Source organism: Myotis myotis, unplaced genomic scaffold (assembly GCF_014108235.1).
Source record: "Myotis myotis isolate mMyoMyo1 unplaced genomic scaffold, mMyoMyo1.p scaffold_m19_p_5, whole genome shotgun sequence".
NCBI lineage: Eukaryota > Metazoa > Chordata > Mammalia > Chiroptera > Vespertilionidae > Myotis > Myotis myotis.
Window position 1 is genome coordinate 55,910,503 of NW_023416357.1, and position 23,370 is coordinate 55,933,872.

At 37.3% G+C, this 23,370-nt stretch overlaps 1 protein-coding gene across 4 annotated transcripts in view; it reads left to right on the forward strand.

Annotated features, from left to right (window-relative positions):
- LOC118656789 (leucyl and cystinyl aminopeptidase) overlaps window positions 1-23,370 on the forward strand; it is a 96,751-nt gene that overhangs the window by 47,591 nt on the left and 25,790 nt on the right. For 3 of the 4 annotated variants that reach the window (XM_036310437.1, XM_036310436.1, XM_036310435.1), the window contains exons 5-11: window positions 7,603-7,723; window positions 8,597-8,751; window positions 10,759-10,872; window positions 12,373-12,504; window positions 15,943-16,074; window positions 16,756-16,916; window positions 17,424-17,512. In XM_036310437.1, the coding sequence (XP_036166330.1) occupies window positions 7,603-7,723; window positions 8,597-8,751; window positions 10,759-10,872; window positions 12,373-12,504; window positions 15,943-16,074; window positions 16,756-16,916; window positions 17,424-17,512 (904 nt within the window). The remainder of the gene's footprint in view (window positions 1-7,602; window positions 7,724-8,596; window positions 8,752-10,758; window positions 10,873-12,372; window positions 12,505-15,942; window positions 16,075-16,755; window positions 16,917-17,423; window positions 17,513-23,370) is intronic. The other variant, XM_036310438.1, reaches the window with a different exon arrangement.

The following is a 23,370-nucleotide window of genomic DNA, read 5'->3' on the forward strand; positions in this document are numbered from 1 at the left end:
CTCCGTAAGTTTATTAGTGGGTTTCTCAACAGAAACAGAGGTCAGGAGAGAGTCGTATTATCTGTTCAAAGTGCTAAAAAAATAAAACTGCCAACCAAGAATACTCTTTCCAGCAAAGTTATCACTCAGAAATGGAAATAAAGACTTTCCAAGATAAGCAAAAGTTGAGAGAGCCCATTAGACCTACCTTACAAGAAATCCTAAAAGGAATGCTTCCAGCTGAAATGTAAGGATGCTAATTAGTAACAATGAAAATGTACAACTCATTAATAAAGTTAAGTATATAGTCAAATTTAGAATACTCTAATACTGTAATATGGTGGTATATGCATCCTATGGGATGCATAAAAAGGAGTTCTAAGAGGGAAGTTTGGAGTGATAAATGCCTACATTAAGATAAAAAATCTCAAATGAACAATCTGACTTTACACCACAAGGAACTAGAAAAAGAAGAATAAATTAAACCCAACGTTAGCAGAAGGAAGGAAAGAAGGATTGGAGCAGAATTAAGTGAAATAGATACCGGGAAAAACATAGAATGGATTAAGAAGATGTGGTATATATGTACTATGAAATATTACTCAGCCATGAGAAAGGAGGAAATCCTTCCATTTATAACAACATGGATGGACCTTGAAAGCTCAGTGACATAAATCAGAGAAAGACCAATACTGCATGTCACTTATATGGGGGGAATCTAATAAAACCAGATTCAGAAACAGAGAATAGAATTATGGTTGCCAGGGGCTAAGGGATGGGGGAAATAGGGAAATGTTGGTCAAAGGGTTCATACTTGCAATTACAAGATGAATAAGTTCTGAGTATTTAATGTGCAGCATGGTTATTATAGTTATAATACTGTATTATATACATTAAAGTTTCTAAAAGAGCAGGTATTAAATGTTCTCAACACAAAAAAAGAAATTGAAATGAGTTGAGGTAATGGAGGTGGTAAACTAATTCTACTGTGGTAATCATTTACAATATGTAAGTGTATCACATCAACACTTTGTACACCTTAAGGTTACACAGTATTGTTTGTTAGTTATATCATTGCAACTGAAAATGAATTAAATTTAAAAGTTACTTCCTCAGTTAGTAGCCACATTTTTAGTGTTGGGGCTAGTGGCCACCATATTGGTATATCATCAATACTGAATATTTCTATAAATGCAGAAAATTTTATTGGACAGCCAGTGCTAAATCTAGAACATTGTTCAGACTTAAAAGATAGCATAAAAATGTAGTTCGAAGGAATACTCCAGGTTATGATTGGAGTAATGAGTAAAATTTTTTAAGGGTCTCGTATATCTGTAATTCATCAAAATTGATTATTTGTTCTAATTAGGCTTCTAGTTGTCATTAGTGACTGTCTGTAAATGAATTTTCTGCATTAATTTTACAGTAGAGACCTAATAAAGCTGACAAAATAGAAGAAAAAGGTCCTTTAAAGCCAATAATAATTATTCTTCATGATAGAAATGTTTTGATCCCCACCAGGGAATATTGTCTACTTTTGAACACATTCAATTGTATTGGGTTTCCTGTCTAAACTAAAAAGCTTTATTTTACTCACAGTATTCTTGGGTCATATTATTTTGTTAATTAAAAGGGTATACTTCTTCTGTTATAAAAGACTAGGGGCCCAGTGCACGGATTTGTGCACATTGAAAGGAAATTAATTAGAAGGTGGCCAGTGGGGCGGGACTGGGGGAGATGGGCTGGACACACCCTGGAGCCAACCTCCCACGGTCCCTCCCCAACCAGCTGCACCTGGGGTGGCACTGGGGCTCAAAGGGTGTCTGCAGAGTGAGCAGGATCCCTCTGGCAGGTGGATTCCCTCAGCCTGGCCTGTGGGGATCGGGCCGAAACTAGCAGTCCGACATCCCTTGAGGGGTCCCAGAGTGTGAGAGGGCACTCTGCAAAGTTGCTGTTGCTTGGCAGCTCCTGTGTTGAGCATCTGCCCCCTGGTGGTCAGTGCGCATCATACCTACTGGCCAGTCACTTAGCCTTTTATATATATAGATTATCATGTCTACCCCATGATAACTTAGAATATAAAGACAGACATAAGGATTATCTGACCATTTATTAGCAATAACATGGTATGCCTTTATGCTCAATGTTAAAGAATGGAGAATTATTCAAGAAGTTAAGTGAGTGTTAAGGGTAAGTGTAGACTGCATATTGGGTAAGTGTTCAATATGATTTACTCACCTTTGGGTTGAAAGAGTTTTTGTCAAGTCTAAACCAAATAATTTTTCAGAATCCATTCAAAAGGATATTAAAACTGTTTTCAATCTGGAAAAAAAAAAAGAATAAATTCCTCTTCAAGTGTTGCAACACAAAGCTAGCCCCCGATTTAGATGTTGTGCCTTGACAAAACCTAAAAAGGCTCAGTCTACAAAGTCAGGTTTGCTTCTTCATGGCCCAGCGGGTGCCAAACCATCCTCTCTCCTTGAAGCTTTCCCACAGCTGGGCTCAGTCATTCCCTCTCATCTCTCAGGGCACTTCAGTTATGTCTCTGTTGCAGTTCCTGTCACACTGTTTATTATTAACACCCTCCCACACACACACACACACACACACACACACTTTTTATTATATTCTGAAATATATGCAGGCTTGGCGTCTTTTCCCTCTGTTCTCTCTCTCTCTCCTCCCCACTTTTTCTCCTCCCTCCCTCCCTCCATCTATTTCCTAATACATTCCTCTTTCTTTTTTTCTTTCTACTGCTATATTTTCTTTCTAACTGCTTCAAATTCATCTGATATTCAAGGTCCTCTTATAAATTAGACTATATTTCTAATTGCTCCAGTGTGAATTCTTCAAATTTTATACCTCATTCTGATAGGTAGCTAGGTAGTAGATAGACAGACAGACAGACAGAATTGAGAAACTTTTTTTGCTTTTTATCTACATGTTAGGAAGCAACATGGTTCATCATGGAATGTGGTGTCTACAAATCTTTCCTCTACAGTTTACTAGCTGTATGCCCTTGGAAGATTGCTCTGTGATCCTCTCTAAACCTTACCTTCCACAACTCTAGTACTATATTGCCTGACTAGCCTGTTCTCTCAAGGATTACATTTTTTTAAATTCCTGTAAAATGTTCAGTATCTCGCAGATAGTAATACACACACACTCACACACGTGTGTGTGCGGAAAGTACCGTCTCTTTTTTTGCATATGCACCAAACATTATGAATTCCTTGTATGTCTGTAAATATGAATAACCTTTATTATTTTTAATGCTACCCAGTAGTAAATGTGTTTTGAAAAATTTAACATTATATGAATAAATAATTTTTATTAATTTGATATCTTTTTAGTGAGAAATGGAGAAGAATCTAACATGCATGGAGTTACACTTTTTATTTTCTAAATCTAATGAGGGGGAGGCATTAGCCTTGTGTTGCTGATGAAGAAACAGTGTCACAGAGAAGTTTAGTAGTTGACTCAAAATTATCTAGCCAGCAAGTGATAATCAGAATTGTACTGTCCACTACAGTATGCTGCCTCTTACACCAAATGACTTAAATGACTTCTGTAGGTATGGTGACCAGAAACTCAGACTTGGAGTCTACCAAAGGAGTTTTGTTATTTTAAAATGTGACAGTGTCTAGGATCGTTTCTATTTTGTAATATTTGACATTAGGCCTATTTCACAAGATACAGGAATAAGGCAGTAGGGCTTTGCTTACTAATCAGTTTTACCAAACAACTAAAAATGTCAGAATTGGCTGTAGATTATTAAATATATCGTGTTCAGCGGTAGAGACTACTATGTTGTCAAAGGCCCAGGGAAAGAGGAACATTTGTTTTATTATTTCTGTCCATTCTCCAGTGTTCAGGAATGCCAGAATTATGTAGGACATTCCAGGCCAGTTTTAAAATACACTGCTTTTATCTGTTTGTCTTGAGGTTTTTGTTTTGTTTTATTTTTCCCATTGCCTGACTTTGTTTTTACCATAGGCAGGTCTAATTAGTAGAATCAGAATTCAGTAGTGGTTAGTCAGATGTGGACTATTTAACATTTGAACAGAAACTTCAACAGCATTATCCATATGAAGTTATAATTTTAATTTATTCATATTCAGTCAGGAACATGGCTTAGTTCCAAATTTCTGCTAAAGCATTTCCATCTCAAGTATTTCTCCACCAGCCAGGGACATAGTTTATAATTTATATCTTTCTCCTGAAGTCTCATCTAATTAGTTATTCTGGATAGACTTGATACTGGTTTTTTTTTGTTTTGTTTTTTTTTAGGAATATATATATTTTTTATGTGTTCAGCTATCTGTTTAGGAAAGCTGATATTCTTTTAGGAGGCGGCTATATTATTATCCTTTCGGGTGGGGAATGAGGTTTAGTTCTGGTTTTGTTTTTGTTTTATCTATTTTTTGCTTTTATTAAATTAAGGGACAGATTAAGTTAAACCTAGCAACTCTGTTACTCCTCAGTCTAAGAACCCTTTGCTCTGAGTCTTTAGTGGAGTCTTTTTTAGAAATCTCCTAAAGGTCTTCGCAAGAAATTTTGCAAGAAAGGTTTTAAGTTGTTAAGTCTTAAGGCCTGAGTGCCAGTTGAGTTCCATTTACCAGTATTTAGAGTGCAAGACCAGGATGCTGGTCAACACTTTCTTTGTTAAACTAAATTGCCCTTTTTGTTTAACTTCTCACTGCTTCTGTTGCTCCTAAAACAAGCTTGATCTTAGTTATAAGGACCACACAATTTATCTCTATTGAGCACTCATAGCACATATTCTTTTAAGGAAAAAGAAAAGAGGTAAAAATATACCAAAGTACCTTTTTTCCTAATTATTGTATACCAGAAATGGGACTAAGTGGATCTTTTGGTCAGAGTTCAGTTTTATATAAACTCCCCCTTCCTCTTTACTTTTCCTCAGAAGAAAGATGCTTTTCACGTACAGTGATGGAAGTGGCCAAATGGTGTGCCTGGCAAGAGGATGTTTAGGAGGAATCTGGGTGATTTTGGGATAGCATCTTCTAGATGATTGCATCAATTATACCATAAAATATGTATGTTTGGAAAGAACAGGCAGAGAGAATAAAGACATCTCAAATTCCAAGTGATCTTGATATAATCATTTATAATAACACACTTTAAAAGAATATGTCAAGCTTTTTAATTTTTTTAGCAATAACACTCATTTCTTCAGAGGGGAAAGGATGCAGAAAGGGCACTTGTCAGCAGCATGAGCTTGAGTTCCCTTGGCAGGTAGTGACTGAATTCAATAAGCTGTGGTCACAGTCCTGTACCAAGGGCTGCGGATGGTAGAGTGCTGGGCTGGTGAAGTACTCTTGGCCACATGCTGTGGGAGGTTACATTTCTTCCATAGTTACTTTAGAAAGCAACACATTTTTAATTGGCTAACTCTAGTTCTAGATACTTCATTCTTCCAGTAATTTGCCACAAATTTCTAGTCACACATATTTTTCCCATTTCTGATGGAACTCTATTAGTAGTGATAATAACTACCATTTATTGAACCCTTATATTGTGTCAGGTACTATTCTAAGTTCTATAAATGTATTAGCTCATTTAATCCTCACAGCTGCCCTGTGAGTGTAGGAGCTACTTGTATCGCCATCTATACTAATAATAGAGGAATATGCAAATTGTTCAGGATGCCATCACAGTAACAACCGAACAGCAGGCTGAGTGGGGCGACAAGGCCAGCAGGGGGTTAGTGAGGAACAACCAAACAACTGAATAGCAGGCTGTGTGGGGCAACCAGGCCAGCAGGGGGGCAGTTGGGGGTGACCAGGCTGGCAGGAGGGCAGTTGGGGGCGACCAGGCCAGGGTGGGAGGCAGTTAGGGGCAATCAGGCAGGTAGGCAGGTGAGCAGTTAGGAGCCAGCAGTCCCAGATTGTGAGAGGGATGTCTGACTGCCGGTTTAGGCCCGGTTCCTGCGATTGGGCCTAAACCGGCAGTCGGACATCCCCCAAGGCAGTGGTCGGCAAACTGCAGCTCACGAGCCACATGTGGCTCTTTGGCCCCTTGAGTGTGGCTCTTCCTAAGCCTTAGGAGTACCCTAATTAAGTTAATAACAATGTACCTACCTATATAGTTTAAGTTTAAAAAATTTGGCTCTCAAAAGAAATTTCAATCGTTGTACTGTTGATATTTGGCTCTGTTGACTAATGAGTTTGCCGGTCACTGCCCCAAGGGGTCCCAGATTGGAGAGGGTGCAGGCTGGGCTGAGGGGGACCTCCCCCCCACCCCCCGCACAAATTTCGTGCACCGGGCCTCTAGTTTCATAGATAAAGATATTCAGTCATACAACTAGCAGAGACTTGAACCTGGCACTCTAACTACAGAGCCTGTACATTTGACGCCATGTGTCCATGTTTCTGTGATTAATGCATATGGCTCTATAGACTGAAGCCCCACATAAAGGGATTTATGGCTTAAATCTATTTGACCTCTTAGAAATAGTTAACAGGTTTTCAGTCCTTTAATGGGAGACTAAAATTAATTTAAAATGAGAGTTCACCAAATGTTGAATTACTTAATGTCTCCATTTCCCACCTGATGAAATCTTTATTTTGAGGTTTTTATTTTCTGCCATGTCTTGTCTACATTCCCTTTTCCAGGGGAGTATAGAGGTTTTTGTTTTTTTTCAATCAATTAAAAAACAGTAAATATTGCTTTTTAAAAACCCATTGCTTTTAACATAATGGTTTACATTTTGTCTTTTGATATTTATTGAATAATATGTTTACAGTTAGTCACATCGTATGTGTTTAACTTATGCACTTAGAAAAAGAGAGAAAGAATAACAATTTAAGTAATGTGGTTGATTGCATCTGCCATCCCCCTGAGCGAGCATGTGCCCTGGAGTGAATGGGGAGTGGGGGCATGAATTTATCATCCCCTTAAGTTGGCTTTAGTTACTATGTGCCACTCATGGAGTGTTTCACGTTCTGGGCGTGATTATTTTTTTATACAATGTGGTCTATTTTTTATACAACTGGAAAAGAGCAAGCCCTCCCAAGGCTGGAAGGAAAACTGGCTGTGCCTTACTGAAAGAGAATGTGTTGGTTTATAGTTTTTTTTTCTAGGGTAAGTTCAACAAATGTGCAATTTCTGCCTTACGTGTTTATTTTAGAACTAACTCACTCTTAAGATGCGATTCCTCTGTATCGAGTGCCTGCCTGCTCAATGCCAGGCACTGTGATAGGTATCAAAAGAATTAAAATTTGGTTTTGTCCTTTAAATAATTCACAACCTTGATAGCTCATAAGCAAGGGAGGGTAACTATAGGTAATGGGGAGGAAGAACAGAGTATTGTAAAATTAAATGGGCAAATGCTTATAAATTGCTGTAATCTGACCCAAAATAGTTTATTTTGGATGTTATGTTAACTTTTTAAAAAAGGAATTGTTAAGGTTTTTTTTTAACATCTCTGTATGCCTGGAAGTAATTTGCTAAACTCTGTGGGTGCTAAAAGAACTGTAAGCAAGGATTTTTGTCCTGAAAAATCTTGTAACTCTCTACAGTTTCACTTATGCCAATCTTGACAGCGTTCACCTGAGTATTTATACCTGGCCTTACATCATACATAATGTTTCCTTCTAGGTTTCTATATATTCTATACCAGAAAAGATTGGCCAAGTTCACCATGCCTTGGAAACAACTGTGAAGCTTCTTGAGTTTTTTCAAAACTACTTTGAAATTCAATACTCACTTAAGAAATTGGGTAAGAATCAAAACAGTGCCTCTGATTTTCGTTACCATTATAACCTAGAATCATTTTGCAAATGTTTTTTAGAAAGAGCTCTTGCCAAAGTTATTATAAAAGAAAACCAAGAAACACAGTTAATGATTTAAAAATTGTTTGTATTTAAGATCATTTAGATTTCATGAGTGTATCTGAATGTGGAGCTTCAAGTTTATGGGGCTGTTACAAAGGTGCTGTGTAAGTGGGAATGCACTTAGGGCTTAGTCTGGAGTTTAACTGATTCTAACTTCCTAAAAAGTTCCTGATTCAGATAATAAAAACTGAGTAATGAGCCTGGGCCGTGTGGCTCAGTGGTTGAGCTTCGACCTTCAGGAGGTCACAGTTCAATTCCCCGGCAGGACACATGGCCAGGTTGCGGGGTCAATCCCCAATAGAGGGTGTACAGCAGGCAGCGGATCAATGATTCTCTCTCATCATTGATGTTTCTATCTCTCTCTCCCTCTCCCTTCCTCTCTGAAATCAATAAAAATATATTTTAAAAAACTGAGTAATGGAAGCTCTGGAAAGCAAGAGCATTTCAGTGCTCTTCAGCATGGAGCTGGTTCTGGGAGAAGAGAGTTGGCCCTGCCCATTGTGAAGGAATTAAGTATCCCTTTTTTTGCTAAGGAGCAGAGGAACAGTGATGCTACAGGGGTTTTATCAGGTTTTCATCAGCTGACCTAGGGTGAGGAGTATACAGGGCTAGAGTAAGGAACGTTCCATTTGTTAGGAGTATAAAATGAACTCTGTCTCCTGATCCACAGTGATAAAACAGTGGGTGAACTATTTTGATTTAACCAGGAAGTACCTTAAATGAGGGAAAGTTGATTACTTTTTTCCTGTTATGTCCAGATTTGGTGGCTATTCCTGACTTTGAAGCAGGAGCAATGGAAAATTGGGGTCTGCTCACCTTCCGAGAAGAGACACTTCTGTATGACAATAATACTTCTTCAGCAGCAGACAGAAAACTGGTTACTAAAGTCATCGCTCATGAGCTGGCCCATCAGGTATTAGCAACCAAGGCCATTTTATCTCATACCTGTGATCTATTCCATATTCTAGAGCGGTGATGGCGAACCTTTTGAGCTTGGCGTGTCAGCATTTTGAAAAACCCTAACTTAACTCTGGTGCTGTGTCACATATAGAAATTTTTTGATATTTGCAACCATAGTAAAACGAAGACTTATATTTTTGATATTTATTTTATATATTTAAATGCCATTTAACAAAGAAAAATCAACCAAAGAAAGAGTTTGCGTGTCACCTCTGACACACGTGTCATAGGTTCGCCATCACTGTTCTAGAGTGTTAGAATAAGTTTAGATGCTAATAATAATCTAGCTGTTCATTGTAGTATTGCTTTCATAAGAAAATGATGCTTTTGAACACAAACAATTTCAGATGAAAATGCCATCTAATATTTGTATAGGACTTTACAGTTTATAAAACATGATCACATGTATGATCTCACTTTTCATAACTGCTGTAGGGCAGGTGAAAATCCCACTTACAGATGTGGAAACGGGACTTACCGTAAGTAAATGACTTGCTCAGAGTCACACAGCTAATGAATGGCAGCACTGGGTCCTAAAGTAGCACCATCTCATCAAGATCTCTCTCTTTCCCCCACAACACACAGCTGTTTGCCACTGACAAATGCCAGCTGCTCAGTACAGCTTTGTGGGGAAACATCTTTTTCCTAAGTTGCACTCTCATAACACTTGAACTATAGTTGTCATCATTAGATTTATTTTTTCTCTCTTGCTAGAACTGGACTTTTTTTTTTATTAATTTGAAAGAGGAAGGGCACTCTTTGTATGCCTTGGAGTAAAAGCAAGAAAATTATACGGATACATGAACCTCCCTCTGTCTTCCCCAGCACCTCTCTTGTATCCTTGATGAGGTGCTCATCAGTGTTGGGTATGCTTTAGGGGTGTCATGTGGGAGGATATGGAAGAAGAGTAGAACATGCTCTGGGCTGTTTACTCCCTGTCCAAACTCAACCTGAGCACGACTGTGTAGCGCTTCTGAAGACTTCAGTACAAGCAGGCATTGGACGCGTATACTCACTCACTATTATGGCGTCAGGCCTGTAGACAAGGGGTCTTTAGGGGCTTTCCTATGGATCTGTTTTTTCTGGGGCCTCCCACCATTACGTGGGGAGTATTTCTCTGTTAGTTCATCTTTAGGACTGACAAATCATCTTTGTCTGAAACAGGCTTTAGGATATCTTTGAAATACATATTCTGGTCATTCAAAAGTATTTTGTTTCAGTATCTAGTAACCTTATTGTTTTACTGCTGGTTTGAGTCAAGCCTTAGGCCACACTGACTATTGCATGCCTATCACCACACTTTATTTCAGGCATTTTTTGAGACATTTTTAAAAAGAGTCTTCTTTCATTGTTTCCTTCTTACTTCCTCCTCATAGAAGAACGCATTTAAGATCTTTCTGATTTCATTTATTTACATGCATATCAACTTGCTTGAGGAAATGTTGTTTGAATTCTGTTTTGAGTTGTGTAAATACTGTCCTCAACCTGGGTAACTGAGGAGAAATTTGAAATATGGACTCTCTAACTATAGGAAATTGTCACACAGAAATTTACTTTTTAGTTGTCATGGGTGGTTATAGCTACAACAGAAAAGAATCTTATTAACTTGATATTAAAAAGTAGAAGAATTTCATTATCTAGGAAACCTCATTTTTAATGAGGTGTCTAAAAATTATAATTTTACCTAATATGTAACGTGTTAAATTGAAAAATATGCTAATTGCATATGTCTTGCTTGTTTTCTCATTCAATTAAGGTAAAATGTTAAAATTTTTATTTTACTTTTAAATTTACACAGCTTTTATAAGTCTTTAATTTGAATAGAGTTTATTTTAACTATAATGACTGTATTTTTATGTAATTATAATCTAGTTATAGGTGATAAAGCTAACAATTCAATTATTAGAACATTCTTGAGAATGTAACGATTGTGTTGGTTAATAGTTTGTTTTCCCCACAGTGGTTTGGGAATCTGGTAACAATGCAGTGGTGGAACGATCTATGGCTAAATGAAGGTTTGGCTACTTTCATGGAGTATTTCTCTTTGGAAAAAATATTCCAAAAGCTCTCTAGTGTAAGTACAGTGTTTTTTCTGTCTTTTGCCTACTATGAGTGCTAAGGGAGGAAAGACTCAAATCATATTCGCCATGTGTTTTCTATGTATTTGCAGAAATGAAACTATTTCTAGAAAGAAACAGTGAAATTGGCCTCTGTTACTTAAATCTGTACCTCTTGAGATCTGACAATGAAAGTTATGCTTTTATTTACTGACATATTTCATTGAAAGCTGAAAGTATGTGAAATTATTTTACATTTTGTTATTAGGATAAATATTTTAAATTGATTTGCTACATTTTATTTTCAAAAGTTGTGATTCTTCTGCTTGAAGGAATTTAGATATAATTGAAAGGCCTTTTTTGCAAAACAAAACATTTTATCCTGTGCATAAAGAAAGAAAAAAAATTAAGATATTTTGTAGCAATACTGTCTGTTATCACTCTGATCATGCTTATAACAGTGATACAGAAAAATAATTTTCCCTTTTTAGATACAAACCATATTCTGTTCCTTTTCAAACACTTGGAACACTATTTTGTGATAGAGAGCATAGTAATGCTGCCACTTTATTAGACGCTTTGGAGATGTTTGCCACCCTTAGAATTATTTGGACACACTAGGTTATGATATGACAGTTATTGCCAAATAATTCAAGCAATAGGTGGGAAAGTATAAAGATCCCTTTCAATCCTAAAATTCTGTGACTTTCTATTAAATTTCCTGGCTATATGACCTAAGACTTCTTTAAAACAGGAATATTCTTAGAGCTTTCAATGCGAAATTTTTGTGTAGGGCCTATTCAAAAATTTCAAATGGCACAGAATGAACTCATCTTTAGTTAGAAGACTAAACAAGATACTTTAAATCTGTGTATGCTCCTTAATTAAGCAGTGAGATTCACAGTTTCACCACTTGGTGGTGCCCAGAATGTTTAAAAGCTTCTAATATATATTCTAAGGGAGCTCATCTCCTGAGCTTTCAAAGAATTCTTTCTGTTTAAGAGTTATATTTTATTTCATATGAACCCCAGTTAAAGGAAATGTATATTATCTTAACAGAAAAGCTGGACTGTATATAATAAATCGGCTTAAGGATGACTTTTTATTTTAAATTTTTATTTTTTAATTTCAGATTTTTATTTTTGTTTTTTAATTTTAGATTTTATTTTTAAAATATACACTAAAATTTTTATACTGTTCATCTTGAATAGCAGGATTTGGCATTTTTTTGTTGCTTTAGTAAAAGAATCTTAATTTATCCTTATACTGTTGTTGCATAAGAAACACTGTTTTCCATGTGGCCAGGAGGTTATAATTTTATTTTTAAATTTAAGGAATATGCGTGAATATCACACTTCCTATATCTTGCAAAAGCTTGTGTTCTGAAGTTGAGTAAATCTGGTTATTTTTTTTAATAATGTCCTTAAGCAGTAGTCTAATTTATATAAATAATTGCTATACATGCCTCTGCCTTTGATGCTGTTCATGATTTCCTAACCTGTCTCATTTTTTACTAGTATGAAGATTTCTTAGATGCTCGATTTAAAACCATGAAGAAAGATTCCTTGAATTCATCTCATCCAATATCATCATCTGTTCAGTCTTCAGAACAGATTGAAGAAATGTTTGATGCTCTTTCCTATTTTAAGGTATTACTATGCACATTAGTACCTGGAGTAGGTTTCAAATTAATTTCATATGTGAACAAGCTACATGGTTTAGATTGTTATAAAAATTAAATGAGTATTATTTTCAGGCATCCTGTTAAAATTTAAGATGTTTGCTTCTATCTAAATTTTGAACTTAACTTTTTCTAGGTTGTCCTTTTTTTTTTCTCTGTCTCATTTAAGTTCTCTGACTAGTATTCTGGGCATTTAACTAGGTCTTATAGCAATATATCTTTTAAAGTTGGTTCATTCTTTAGATCTGTAGGTAGAATATGTCCAGGGAGGATTCTAAGCAAGCCTTTGGATGTGTGATTCAAGATTGAGGTATATTCCAAAGTCAGAATTTCCAAAACAAGTAAGCAAACAAATATTAAAAGAATTGAAGTTCAGGAGATTCCAAGATGTCTATCAAGTAGGTGGAAGCTTCTCTCACCTCCTCCGGCACCAGACCAGATTTACAGGTAAATTGTAGAGCTGTCAACCTGAATAACCAACTGAAGAACAGCTGAATAGGTGTATTATAACCAAGGATTTACAGAAGAAGCCCACATAAAGATTGGTAAGAAGAGGAGATGCTGCAGCTGAGAAGCCGCAGCGAAATCTTGGCTGCAAACATCCCTCTGGAGAGTGTGGGGTCTCAGTCCCATGCCGGGATCCCCAGCCCAGAGCATCAGAGCTGGGAAGAGAAGCCTGCATAGCATCTGGCAGTGAAAATCAGTGGGGACTGTCTTCCTGGAAGAGGAGGGCATCTTCTAGAAACTCTGGTGTTCTTTTAAAGGGCCAACACACAGGATCTTGCTTTCAGACACTCACCTGGGGCTCCAGTAGAGGGAAGGTGACTCAGGGCTGTGGGAACCATAAAGAGAAGGTCTGGGTGGCATGGCCCTGAGGAGAGATCTGGGAGGTCCAACCACTGATGTCCCTGTGCTAAGTCCCTATCCCATACCGCACTCTGGCCCCAGGGTAAAGCACTCCTATTCCTGCAGCACCAGCCTGTGGAGTGCACTAACCCAGACTTTTAACTACCAGGGACACCTTCCTACCAAGCTTGAGTCCTGAGGAGGGGTCTGTGGGCTGCACGCAACAGGGAACTTTGATGTGCTCTTTTTCTGGAGAAGCAGTTGCCAGTCATTGAGCCATGTGGCTTTGGAACAGGGGTTAGTCTTGTCCCCCTCCCGCAGCCTCAGCTGCCACCACCCTCAACAGGAGACTCTTTTGATCTGTCCTCCTGGGTCCTGGTGGACCTTCCTGACTGAGCTCAGTTCCACAGACAGATGGGGAAGGGAGTGCTGCTCAGAGCTGGGACCTTTGGAGCCTGTCTCCCACCAAAGCTCTTGTCTGGGACTCTGTGGGGCGCAGGGTCGTGTGCCTGCAGAGTGGGAGGAAGGAGACGTGTTTGCCCACCTCCTGCAGGAGTGGTGGGCACCGGCCCCTACAGGAGACTCATTTGATCTGTCTTCCCAAGTCCATGTCATCCAGAAACTCAAAGTTTAGGTGGTGGGTACTTGTGAAGCAATAAGAGATAATATGTACTAAAGGAATGGTAGAGTATTTTTGCCTGGGATTATGAAGATACATTTTTTGGAGGAAAATGGAATTTATTGAAAGGTCAATCCCATAGAATTTGCTAATGGGTTACATGTGGAATATAAGTGAGGCATCAAGGATGACTTCAAGATTTTGCCTGAACAACTGGAGAAATGGAATTATTATTTGCTGCATTGGGGGAAACTATTGGAGGAGTAGATTTGGGAAAAGAAGAAAATTAAAAGTTCAGTTTTTGAGATATGAAGTAGACATTTGGGTGTGAGTCTGGAATTCAGAGGGAAAGTCTGGTTAGAGATCAACTATAAATTTGAGATCACCTGGAAGAAAATTTGGAGAGAGAGAAGAAAAGAGGTCTGAAGATTAAATGCCAGGGAACGTCCAAATTTAGTCCTTGGGAAAGTGAGGAGGAACCAGCAAAAGAGACTGAGGTTTAGCCAGTGAATAGGGGGGAACTCTAGAGTGGTGTCCCAAGGCCAAGTACAGAAGGCCTTCAGGAGAAGCGGTTGATAGCAAAAGCCACTTATTAGTGCTTGGTAAGTTGAGCCACGGAATTGACATTGGTTTGACACTATGAAGTTCACCTTGAAGAAACCTTGATAAAATATTTCCAGTGGAGTGATGATTGGAAGATGGCTCAAGAGAAAATGGGAAGAGAGCAAATGGAGATGGCAAATGCAGACATCTCTTTCGAGGAGTTTACTACAAAGCGAGAACAAGAGGTAACTAGAGGAGACCTGAGGTTAAGGAAAGGAAGAACATCTTTTATTTGTTTAAAATGAGGGATGTTACAGAGTCTGTGGGCTTAATGGGAAAGTTACAGTAGAGAGGGAAAGTAGGTGATATAGGAGAGAAGGGGAAATGTTGGAAAAGAGTGAGTACTTAAATTTATAGAACAAGTAACACCAGAGAGAGCAATAGATATTAAATTCAGTTAATGTGTGTATGGTAATCTTAATGACTTGACATTGCTACATTTTTATCAGAAGTGAAACTCATTCAAAAACCATTTGAATGCTTACTGTGTACTAGGCTTGTTTTAATCATTGGAGTTGAATTTTTTAGTTTTCCCTTCAACAAGCACACATTCTACAAGAAGAAATAACTATATCTATAGCAGATGCAGGAAGTGATATAAATTTCTTTTGAAAATAGAAAAATATGATTTTTATCTCAAATTGAAGGCTTCACAAATGAGGTGGTTGTTATTTTAAGAGTGGAAGTGATGATGTGTGCATCAGTGACTATCATGTGACCTTAATAGGTGCATGCCTGATTTTGGATTATTAGTGTATACTTACTACCTTATACATTCATCAGTTCCAAACATATTGGAAGTGACTCTTCAGGAAGAAGAGAGATCTTGGTTACTTTAGCGACATGATATACTAACATTGGAAATTAATGTAGTCCCAGCAGAGAGACTTTTGAGAGCTCTTTATTTATTGTCCCCAGCAGAGTGCCCATGAATTGAACTGGTACCTTAAACACTGGGGATAAAAGTGGGGATGCCACAGAATATTTGGCATATTTTTCTGTTAAAAATATATTTATAATTGCTTAGTTTTTTAACATTAACACTGAAACAGTGAGTAACTGACAGACCACACAAAATGGCTCATATTAGAATTAATGCACATGGGAATCTACTCCATTAATTCTTTTCAAATCTTTTAAAATAATTTTAAGACAATTTGAACATAGTCCACATGTGGTTATATGAGACCAAGTAGCAGTGTGTCATAACTAGGCTTTATATATATGGGAATATATGCTTAAATTGACTATATTTTGAATTTTAGATTCTCAATTCTACATATTGTGTTCTATTATTTTCCTCCCTTTCTACTTTTTTTCTTCTTTCTTTTTGAATAGGGAGCTTCTCTCTTGTTGATGCTGAAAACATATCTTGGTGAAGATGTATTTCAACGTGCTCTTGTTCTTTACCTGAAAAAGCATAGCTATGCATCCATTCAAAGTGATGATCTGTGGGATAGTTTTAATGAGGTAAGTGACTGACCTGGTGCTTTCTTGGGCGCTTGAAGTAAGAAGAGAGGAGTTCTATTTATATTTTTATCAAGTATATAAGTAAGTTGTGGTAACAAAGATAGTTATTTGAGAAAGAGGGAGATAGAGCTTAAGATATAAACATTAATAGAACACAGACTTGGAAAGAAATGGAAGTACTAGTCTTAATTACTGAAAAATTGTGTGTGGCCTTGTGCGACCATTTTTGTTCTACATCTTAATCTCCATTCCTACTTTGTAGGAAAATTGTCTTTTCCAAATTAATATATATTACTATATTTTCTTCAAAAATCTTTTTTTTATTATGTTTTTGCAGTTTTTCAATCTCCTTCAATGCTAGTCTTGTGGCCTGAAAGAGCGCTTATACCGCCTTAGGGATTTTAATGAACACTTGGTTGATAATATCTACTGCTTTTTCAACATTGTGCCTCTCTCATGCTCTTTAGTTATCACTTAGTTCTGTCCCAGGTCACTTACCTTTTAGCAATTGCTCATTTACCTATATGAGAAATGTAAATTCAGCTCAGCATTTGTGCTGCTTTATATTAACTCTAAATGCAGTCTTCATAGAATGTGGTACAGAAAGAGAAAAAGATACAAACTGTTAAGTTTTTAAACTGTTTATTTTTAAGCAAAAATAATTTATTCTTTTATTTATAGGTCACAAACAAAACAGTAGATGTCAAGAAAATGATGAAAACCTGGACCCTGCAGAAAGGATTTCCTTTAGTGACTGTGCAAAGAAAGGGAAAGGAGCTTCTTATACAACAAGAAAGATTCTTTTTAAATATGAAGCCTGAAATCCAGCCTTCAGATGCAAGGTACATGCCCACTTTCTCTGCCTTCCATCTCTTTGGACCCTCAGGTTAAAGTATTTTTAAATGTTTTGTAATCATAGGTTTGTATATATTTTTGTAATACTCACCTGAGGATATATTTTCCATTACTTTTTAGAGAGAGTGGAAGGGAGGCGGAGGGAGGGAAGGAGGGGGAGAGAGAGAGAGAGATATGTGAGAGAGACATATCGATTGGTTACCTCCCATGGGAGCCCCAATCAGGTCCAGGGATTGAACCTGCAATCCAGGTATGTGCCCTTAACTGGGAATCAAATCAGAGACCCTTTGGTGTGCAGGCTGACACTCTAACCACTTAGCAACACTGGCCACGGCCATAGGTTCTTATAAAACATTAACAAGATTACCCCTTTCTGGAAATATCTTGAAAATTTTCATCTTCCTGCCCCCAAAAAACAAGAAAATGGACACATTATATGTAACTGACTGAAATATTGGAAAGTGTAATAATCTTTCAATATTTTCTTTTTATAGCTATCTGTGGCATATTCCACTATCCTTTGTCACTGAGGGAAGAAATTATTCAAAACATCAATTGGTATCATTTCTGGACAAGAAATCAGGTTTGACTTAACACTTTCTGTATAAGAAGTTGGAAGCAGCATATTTTTAAAATATCTGACTAAGCAGCAGAAAGGAGTTTACACTTTCCAGTGTACACACTCTCGAAGCTGGTTTTGTGAGTCATCTATACATGATGTGACTAAAATGAGATTGGGTCTGTGTATCTACCATGTATAAAATTGGTTTGTCTTATTCATGTAACATAAGGTATAAAAAGATGCACAGAAAGTACTAGCATTCCTGGTAGAAAATAACAAATGCTATATCTTTATAGCCTAGGTCAGTGGTCGGCAAACTGCGGCTTGCGAGCCACATGCGGCTCTTTGGCCCCTTGAGTGTGGCTCTTCCACAAAATACCGACTTCTGCACGTGGGCCACGAAGTTTCAATCGCACTCTATGTGCGCACCCGCACGTGGTATTTTGTGGAAGAGCCACACTCAAGGGGCCAAAGAGCCGCATGTGGCTCGCAAGCCACAGTTTGCCGACCACTGACCTAGGTAGATACTTTATGTCAGAAAATAAGAAGTAGAGCAGTTTTTTTAAAGGATGCTCTGCTGTCTGCTATCTAGGGACAAGCACCCTAGATGATGCTTATGCATATTAAAGTTTCATTGATGACCTAGATTTATAGTAAATAATTATTACAGAATGTCCTATAGACATAGTATACATTTTTTGGTAATGAAAAAAATGGGGCAAAACATTATGATTGCAAGGAAGGGTAATAAAATGTAAAGATTATATATGCTGACCCACAACGAGTCTATAAAAAGCAATTGAAATGTAGTTTCTGACCATCTGTTAACTACCTCTATGTATCCTGCCACATCATGTATCCTATTAATTTACACCCTGAAAGAATATATGGCTTCTGAGGTCTTCAAGGAATCATTAGTGATACTCTAGATTTATGTACAAGGAAAATTTCTTGTTTGAATTTGGATCCAGTGTTCAATCCCGTGTTTTTTAGAGTGCAGTGTAGCTTAGTGATTAAGAGAACAGACTTTGGAGCCAGATTGCCTGGCTCAGTTGTATGATTTTAGGTAAATTATATGACCTCTCTGAACCTCATTCCCTCAGCTCTGGAATGGAGCTAGTAGTTATACTTACTTTATAGTGTTATGATGAGGATTAATTGAGTTCAATTATATGAAACACCCAGAACAACAGCTGGCATATGTTTTGTGCTATATAAGGGTTGGCTATTATTATTGATGTTATTACTTAAAAAAAAAATACTTTAAACATAATATATCCACATTACAGAAAATCTAGAAAAAGAGAACAAATCTTCTCACCCTATCATTACTACTCTCATGTCATTTCTTTTTAGTCATTTAAAGTATATTTTACTTAGTTGATGTCATTGTGTACATGTGATTTTTGTATCTTTTCTTAAGCTTAATATATATATAGTAATTGACTTAATCTTTCTTTACTATTAGACACTTGATTCACCACTTTTTTGTTTGTTAATCCTCACCTGAGACTATTTTTCCATTGCTTTTAGATAGAGTGGAAGGGTGGGCGGCGGGGGGGGAGAGAAAGAGAAAGAAGAATATCGATGTGAGAGAGACACATCAGTTGGTTATCTCCCACATGCATCCTCACTGTGGCCAGGGAACAAACCTGCAACCCAGGTATATGTCCTTGACTGGAATCGAATCTGAAGCTTTCTGTGAACAGGCTGACACTCTAACCACTTAGAAATACCGGCCAGAAAACAAATGAAATGAAAACAAATCTGCATACTTTAAGTGAGCCCTGCAGGGATAGTCTCTAACCTAAGGGAGAAGAAATAATCTCATTTCCCTGTTTGAAAGGGACCAATAAAGATATTTTGCAAACGTCCTGGTAATCTGTAAGGTTTTGGTGGTATTAGAAGTAATTGGACAATAAGATAACTGATTTATTAACCCTTTACTTTTTAGTTCAGTTTACATGTGAGCCTTTTAAACTCTTTGAGATTCACATCCCAAAGTCTAGCTCACATTTTTTCTTTATAGCCTTTTCTTCCTCAGCCCTTACCTGGCATTCTGTGTTTCCGCCGCACAAAAATAGCTTGAGCAACTCAAACAGGCCATTCTTCCTCTTGTCTCTGGTGGTCTTTGTTTATGCTGTTTTGTCGCCTGGAAGAAAACTCTTGCCTCCCCACTCCCTTGATTTACTCCTATTCATTCTTCAGATCTCGGTTCACCCATTGCTTGCTCCGGAAAGCCTTCTCCCACCCCGAGACAGGTTAGAGGCCCTACTTACTAGTATGTGCTTTAATAACATTCTCTGCTTCTCTACTTTTGTATACTTTAAGTACTGTTTCACTTATAGTAGTATCTGTCCCCACATTAGATATGTCCCCTATTGAAGGTAGATATCATGACTATATAAATCAGTTTTGCAACCTTAACACCCAGTAGGCACATAAACATTTATTGAATGAATAAATCTTGTCTATAGTGAAGTGACTCAATTTCAAATCTCACTGTAAAAAGTTCTAGGAAAAGAGCATTCAAAGCCTAATGAAATTATTACTTCTGTTTCCTTTCATTTCAAAATACTGTTGGTACAGGAAAATATACAAAATGCACCACAATATAATTGGCTTAATCTGGAGCTGTAACTGAACCAATACATGAGGAAAGTGGCGTCTGTTGGTTCCTCTTCTCAACTGTGTGATTTCCCGTGCTGCTGCTGCTGCTGCTGCTCTCATCCCTGGCGTTTTGGGTTTTGAGGGTCCACATTGAAAATGTTCTGTCCTCACAAAAAAATGTTGGACCCTAAGGGACAGTTGGCTCTTCTTGGTTCCTGATACTTCAGTGAGAATCACTCTTATTTTAATTTTTTCTGTTCTCAAAAGAAATGTAGCTGAGGCGATGGCTACAAAGGCTTATTTTATGTCCTATGACTTTAGTACCGGGTGTTATCTTGGTAGTCTGTTAAATCTATATTATAGTCCCATGTGTTCCAGGGGTAGTCCATTAGTTCAGTCAGATATAAGAGTTATACTGTATTTGGTGAATATTTTTGTCACTTTCCTGCATACATGAATTTTGAACAATTAATAGTTGTGCAGAAGAAGGCCTGAAAAGGCCCGGCCGGAGTGGCTCAGTTGGTTAAGCATCGTCTTGTGCACCGAAAGCTGCTGGTTTGATTCCTGGTCAGGACACATATCTGGGTTGTAGGTTCAAGATCCTGTATAGAGAAGGCAACTGATCGATGTTTCTCTCTCACATTGATGTTTCTCTCTCTCTCTCTCTAATCATGTCCTTGGGTGAGGATTAAAAATAAAAAGGTCTGAAAGGGGCCTTTTTTTTTCAAGCTACACATTGAGAAGATTATACTAAAAATGTGTCTCCCTCTCCCTTTTCTTCCTCCCCTCCTCCCCTTCTATCTCTGTCTCAGTCTCAATCCACATCTTACTCAGACCTCTAAGCTCTTTAACTATAGGAAGTTTTTATACAAAATCTGACTTGAAACATTCATGTTTCTAAAAGGATATCACTGTGCCAGAAATATTTCCCCGAAATTAAAAGACATGTCATTGTAGTGAGAGGCAACTGGAAAAAAGAAGAAGGAAAATCATAGAATTAAGATATTTATCATGTGCCTTTCTCTACTCTCGCCTCCCCCCACCAACCCCCGCTAATAAAATAAAGGAGAAGAAAGGAGCTTTGCAGAAAGGAATGCTTTTGAACAAGAGGGGATGCAGTTCAGCCGTATGTCTCGTGCTAGTCCTCTGGAGCAAACTATACAGGAAATTTTGTGACTTTCTAGTAAAAACATGATTTTTGTTTTTGTGCTGTAATGTTTCTTTATAAAACAGTAGTTGATTTTCATAACTCATGGACACATGGCTTTTTAAAATCAATATTAGATTACTTCATCTGGGCTTCTGCCATTTAACATTGGAATTGCTCATTCTTTTTTACTACTCAATGGATTGTGAAAATTGAACTGTTAATCTGTTAATGATTATAATAAATTAAAAACATATGAGGGTAGCTGCATCCATATTTGAGCTACAGGACGTAGTTACCTCCCTTGTGAGCAAAGCTATTATTTTTTGATACCCGTGGTTTTAAGGGTCTCTATTCTGGATCATTCAGAAGACCTGAAAAAGACTAACATGTTGACTCTTTAAATGATAGCTCTCCTCTCTGTGCTGTTGGCTGTACTGCTTTATATTCTGTCATCGAGATGACAGTAATAATTTCAAGTACACTCCCAGCTGCATTTCTCCTTTCTACCATTTGGACTTGGCTAGGTTTACAACACGCAAGTTGCTTGCTTATCGGCCAGATTCTCAATATTTTCTCACATCCATCCAGTGGGAAAAATGCCATACTTGTCATTACTTGCCTCCTTTTAAGAGAAAGGGAGAGTTGGAGCTCTTCATTCCTCCCCAAGGTCCTGTCTTGATAAAAGATCTGTAGAAAATTGTGTTTGGTGACCTGGTGAGTGTTGATATTTTTGTATTAGCTAATGATAAAGTTAATTTCTTTAGTCATAGTTTTGTTAAAAATGTCTTCAACTTGGAGCAGCTACTGTTGCCATCACAGTTATTCCTTAGAACTTCATTCTGCTCTAGAAAAAGGAATAGACTATGTTAATATAATTGATTTTTCTGCTATATTAGCAATAAAACAGAAATTAGTATGGAATTTTTAAATGAAAAATACATTGTCTGAGATATGTCATGTTAAGACAAAATCAGAATGTAAATCTTTTCCATCTTAAACATCTTTTGTAGTTTCAGTAGAATAAATAAAATATTAAGAGAATCTGATCTGATAAATTTTAATAATTCATGCTTTTGAAGTTGATAGGCCCTAAGATGTCATACACTAAAGGATTTAAGTGTGTTTCTAAAATATATGTTCAAAAACCTTCACACAGCATTATTATGATAGTGAAAATTTTAAAACAGCCTAACTGTTTCCAAATAGGAAACTCCTAAACTATAGTAGGTCTTGAAATAGACTTATTATGAAGATATTTGAATACTGAATAGGAAGACAATGGAAAAATGGCAAGGGGTGGAATCTGATAGATGAATATGAAGTATAAAAATGAATGCATATATATAGATCCATAGTATGGAATATTACATTAATTAAATTGTGTATAGGAAAAATCTGGGCAGGAAATATACCCCAAAGTACTATTATTATCTGAGTTTAGATTATTTTCCTTATGTCTCTACTCCTCTTTCTCTTATAATTTTTTTTATTTCATTGAGGTTTTTTTTATTTTCCCAAGTTTTACATGTCTCCTTTTCCCCCAATTGACCCCCCCCCCCAGCCATTCCCACCCTGAGCAAGCCCCCACTGCCCCAGTGTCTGTGTCCATTGGTTATGCTAATATGCATGCATACAAGTCCTTTAGTTGCTCTCTAACCCCCCTTCCCCTACCATTTGTCTCTAGATCGATCTATTCTTGTTCATCAAATTATGTTGATCATTATATTCCACATATGAGTGAGATCATGTGATATTTATCTTTCTCCAACTGGCTTATTTCGCCCAGCATAATGCTCTTCAGTTCCATCCATGTTGTTGCAAATGGTAAAAGTTCCTTTTTTACAGCGGCATAGTATTCCATTATGTAGATGTACCACAGTTTTCTAATCCATTCATCTACTGATGGGCACTTAGGCTGTTTCCAGATCTTAGCTATGGTGAATTGAGCTGCTATGAACATAGGGGTGCATATATCCTTTCTGGTTGGTGTTTCTGGTTTCTTGGGATATATTCCTAGAAGTGGAATTACTGGGTCAAATGGGAGTTCCATTTTTAACTTTTTGAGGAAGCTCCATACTGTCTTCCACAGTGGCTGCACCAGTTCTCTTATAATTTTTTA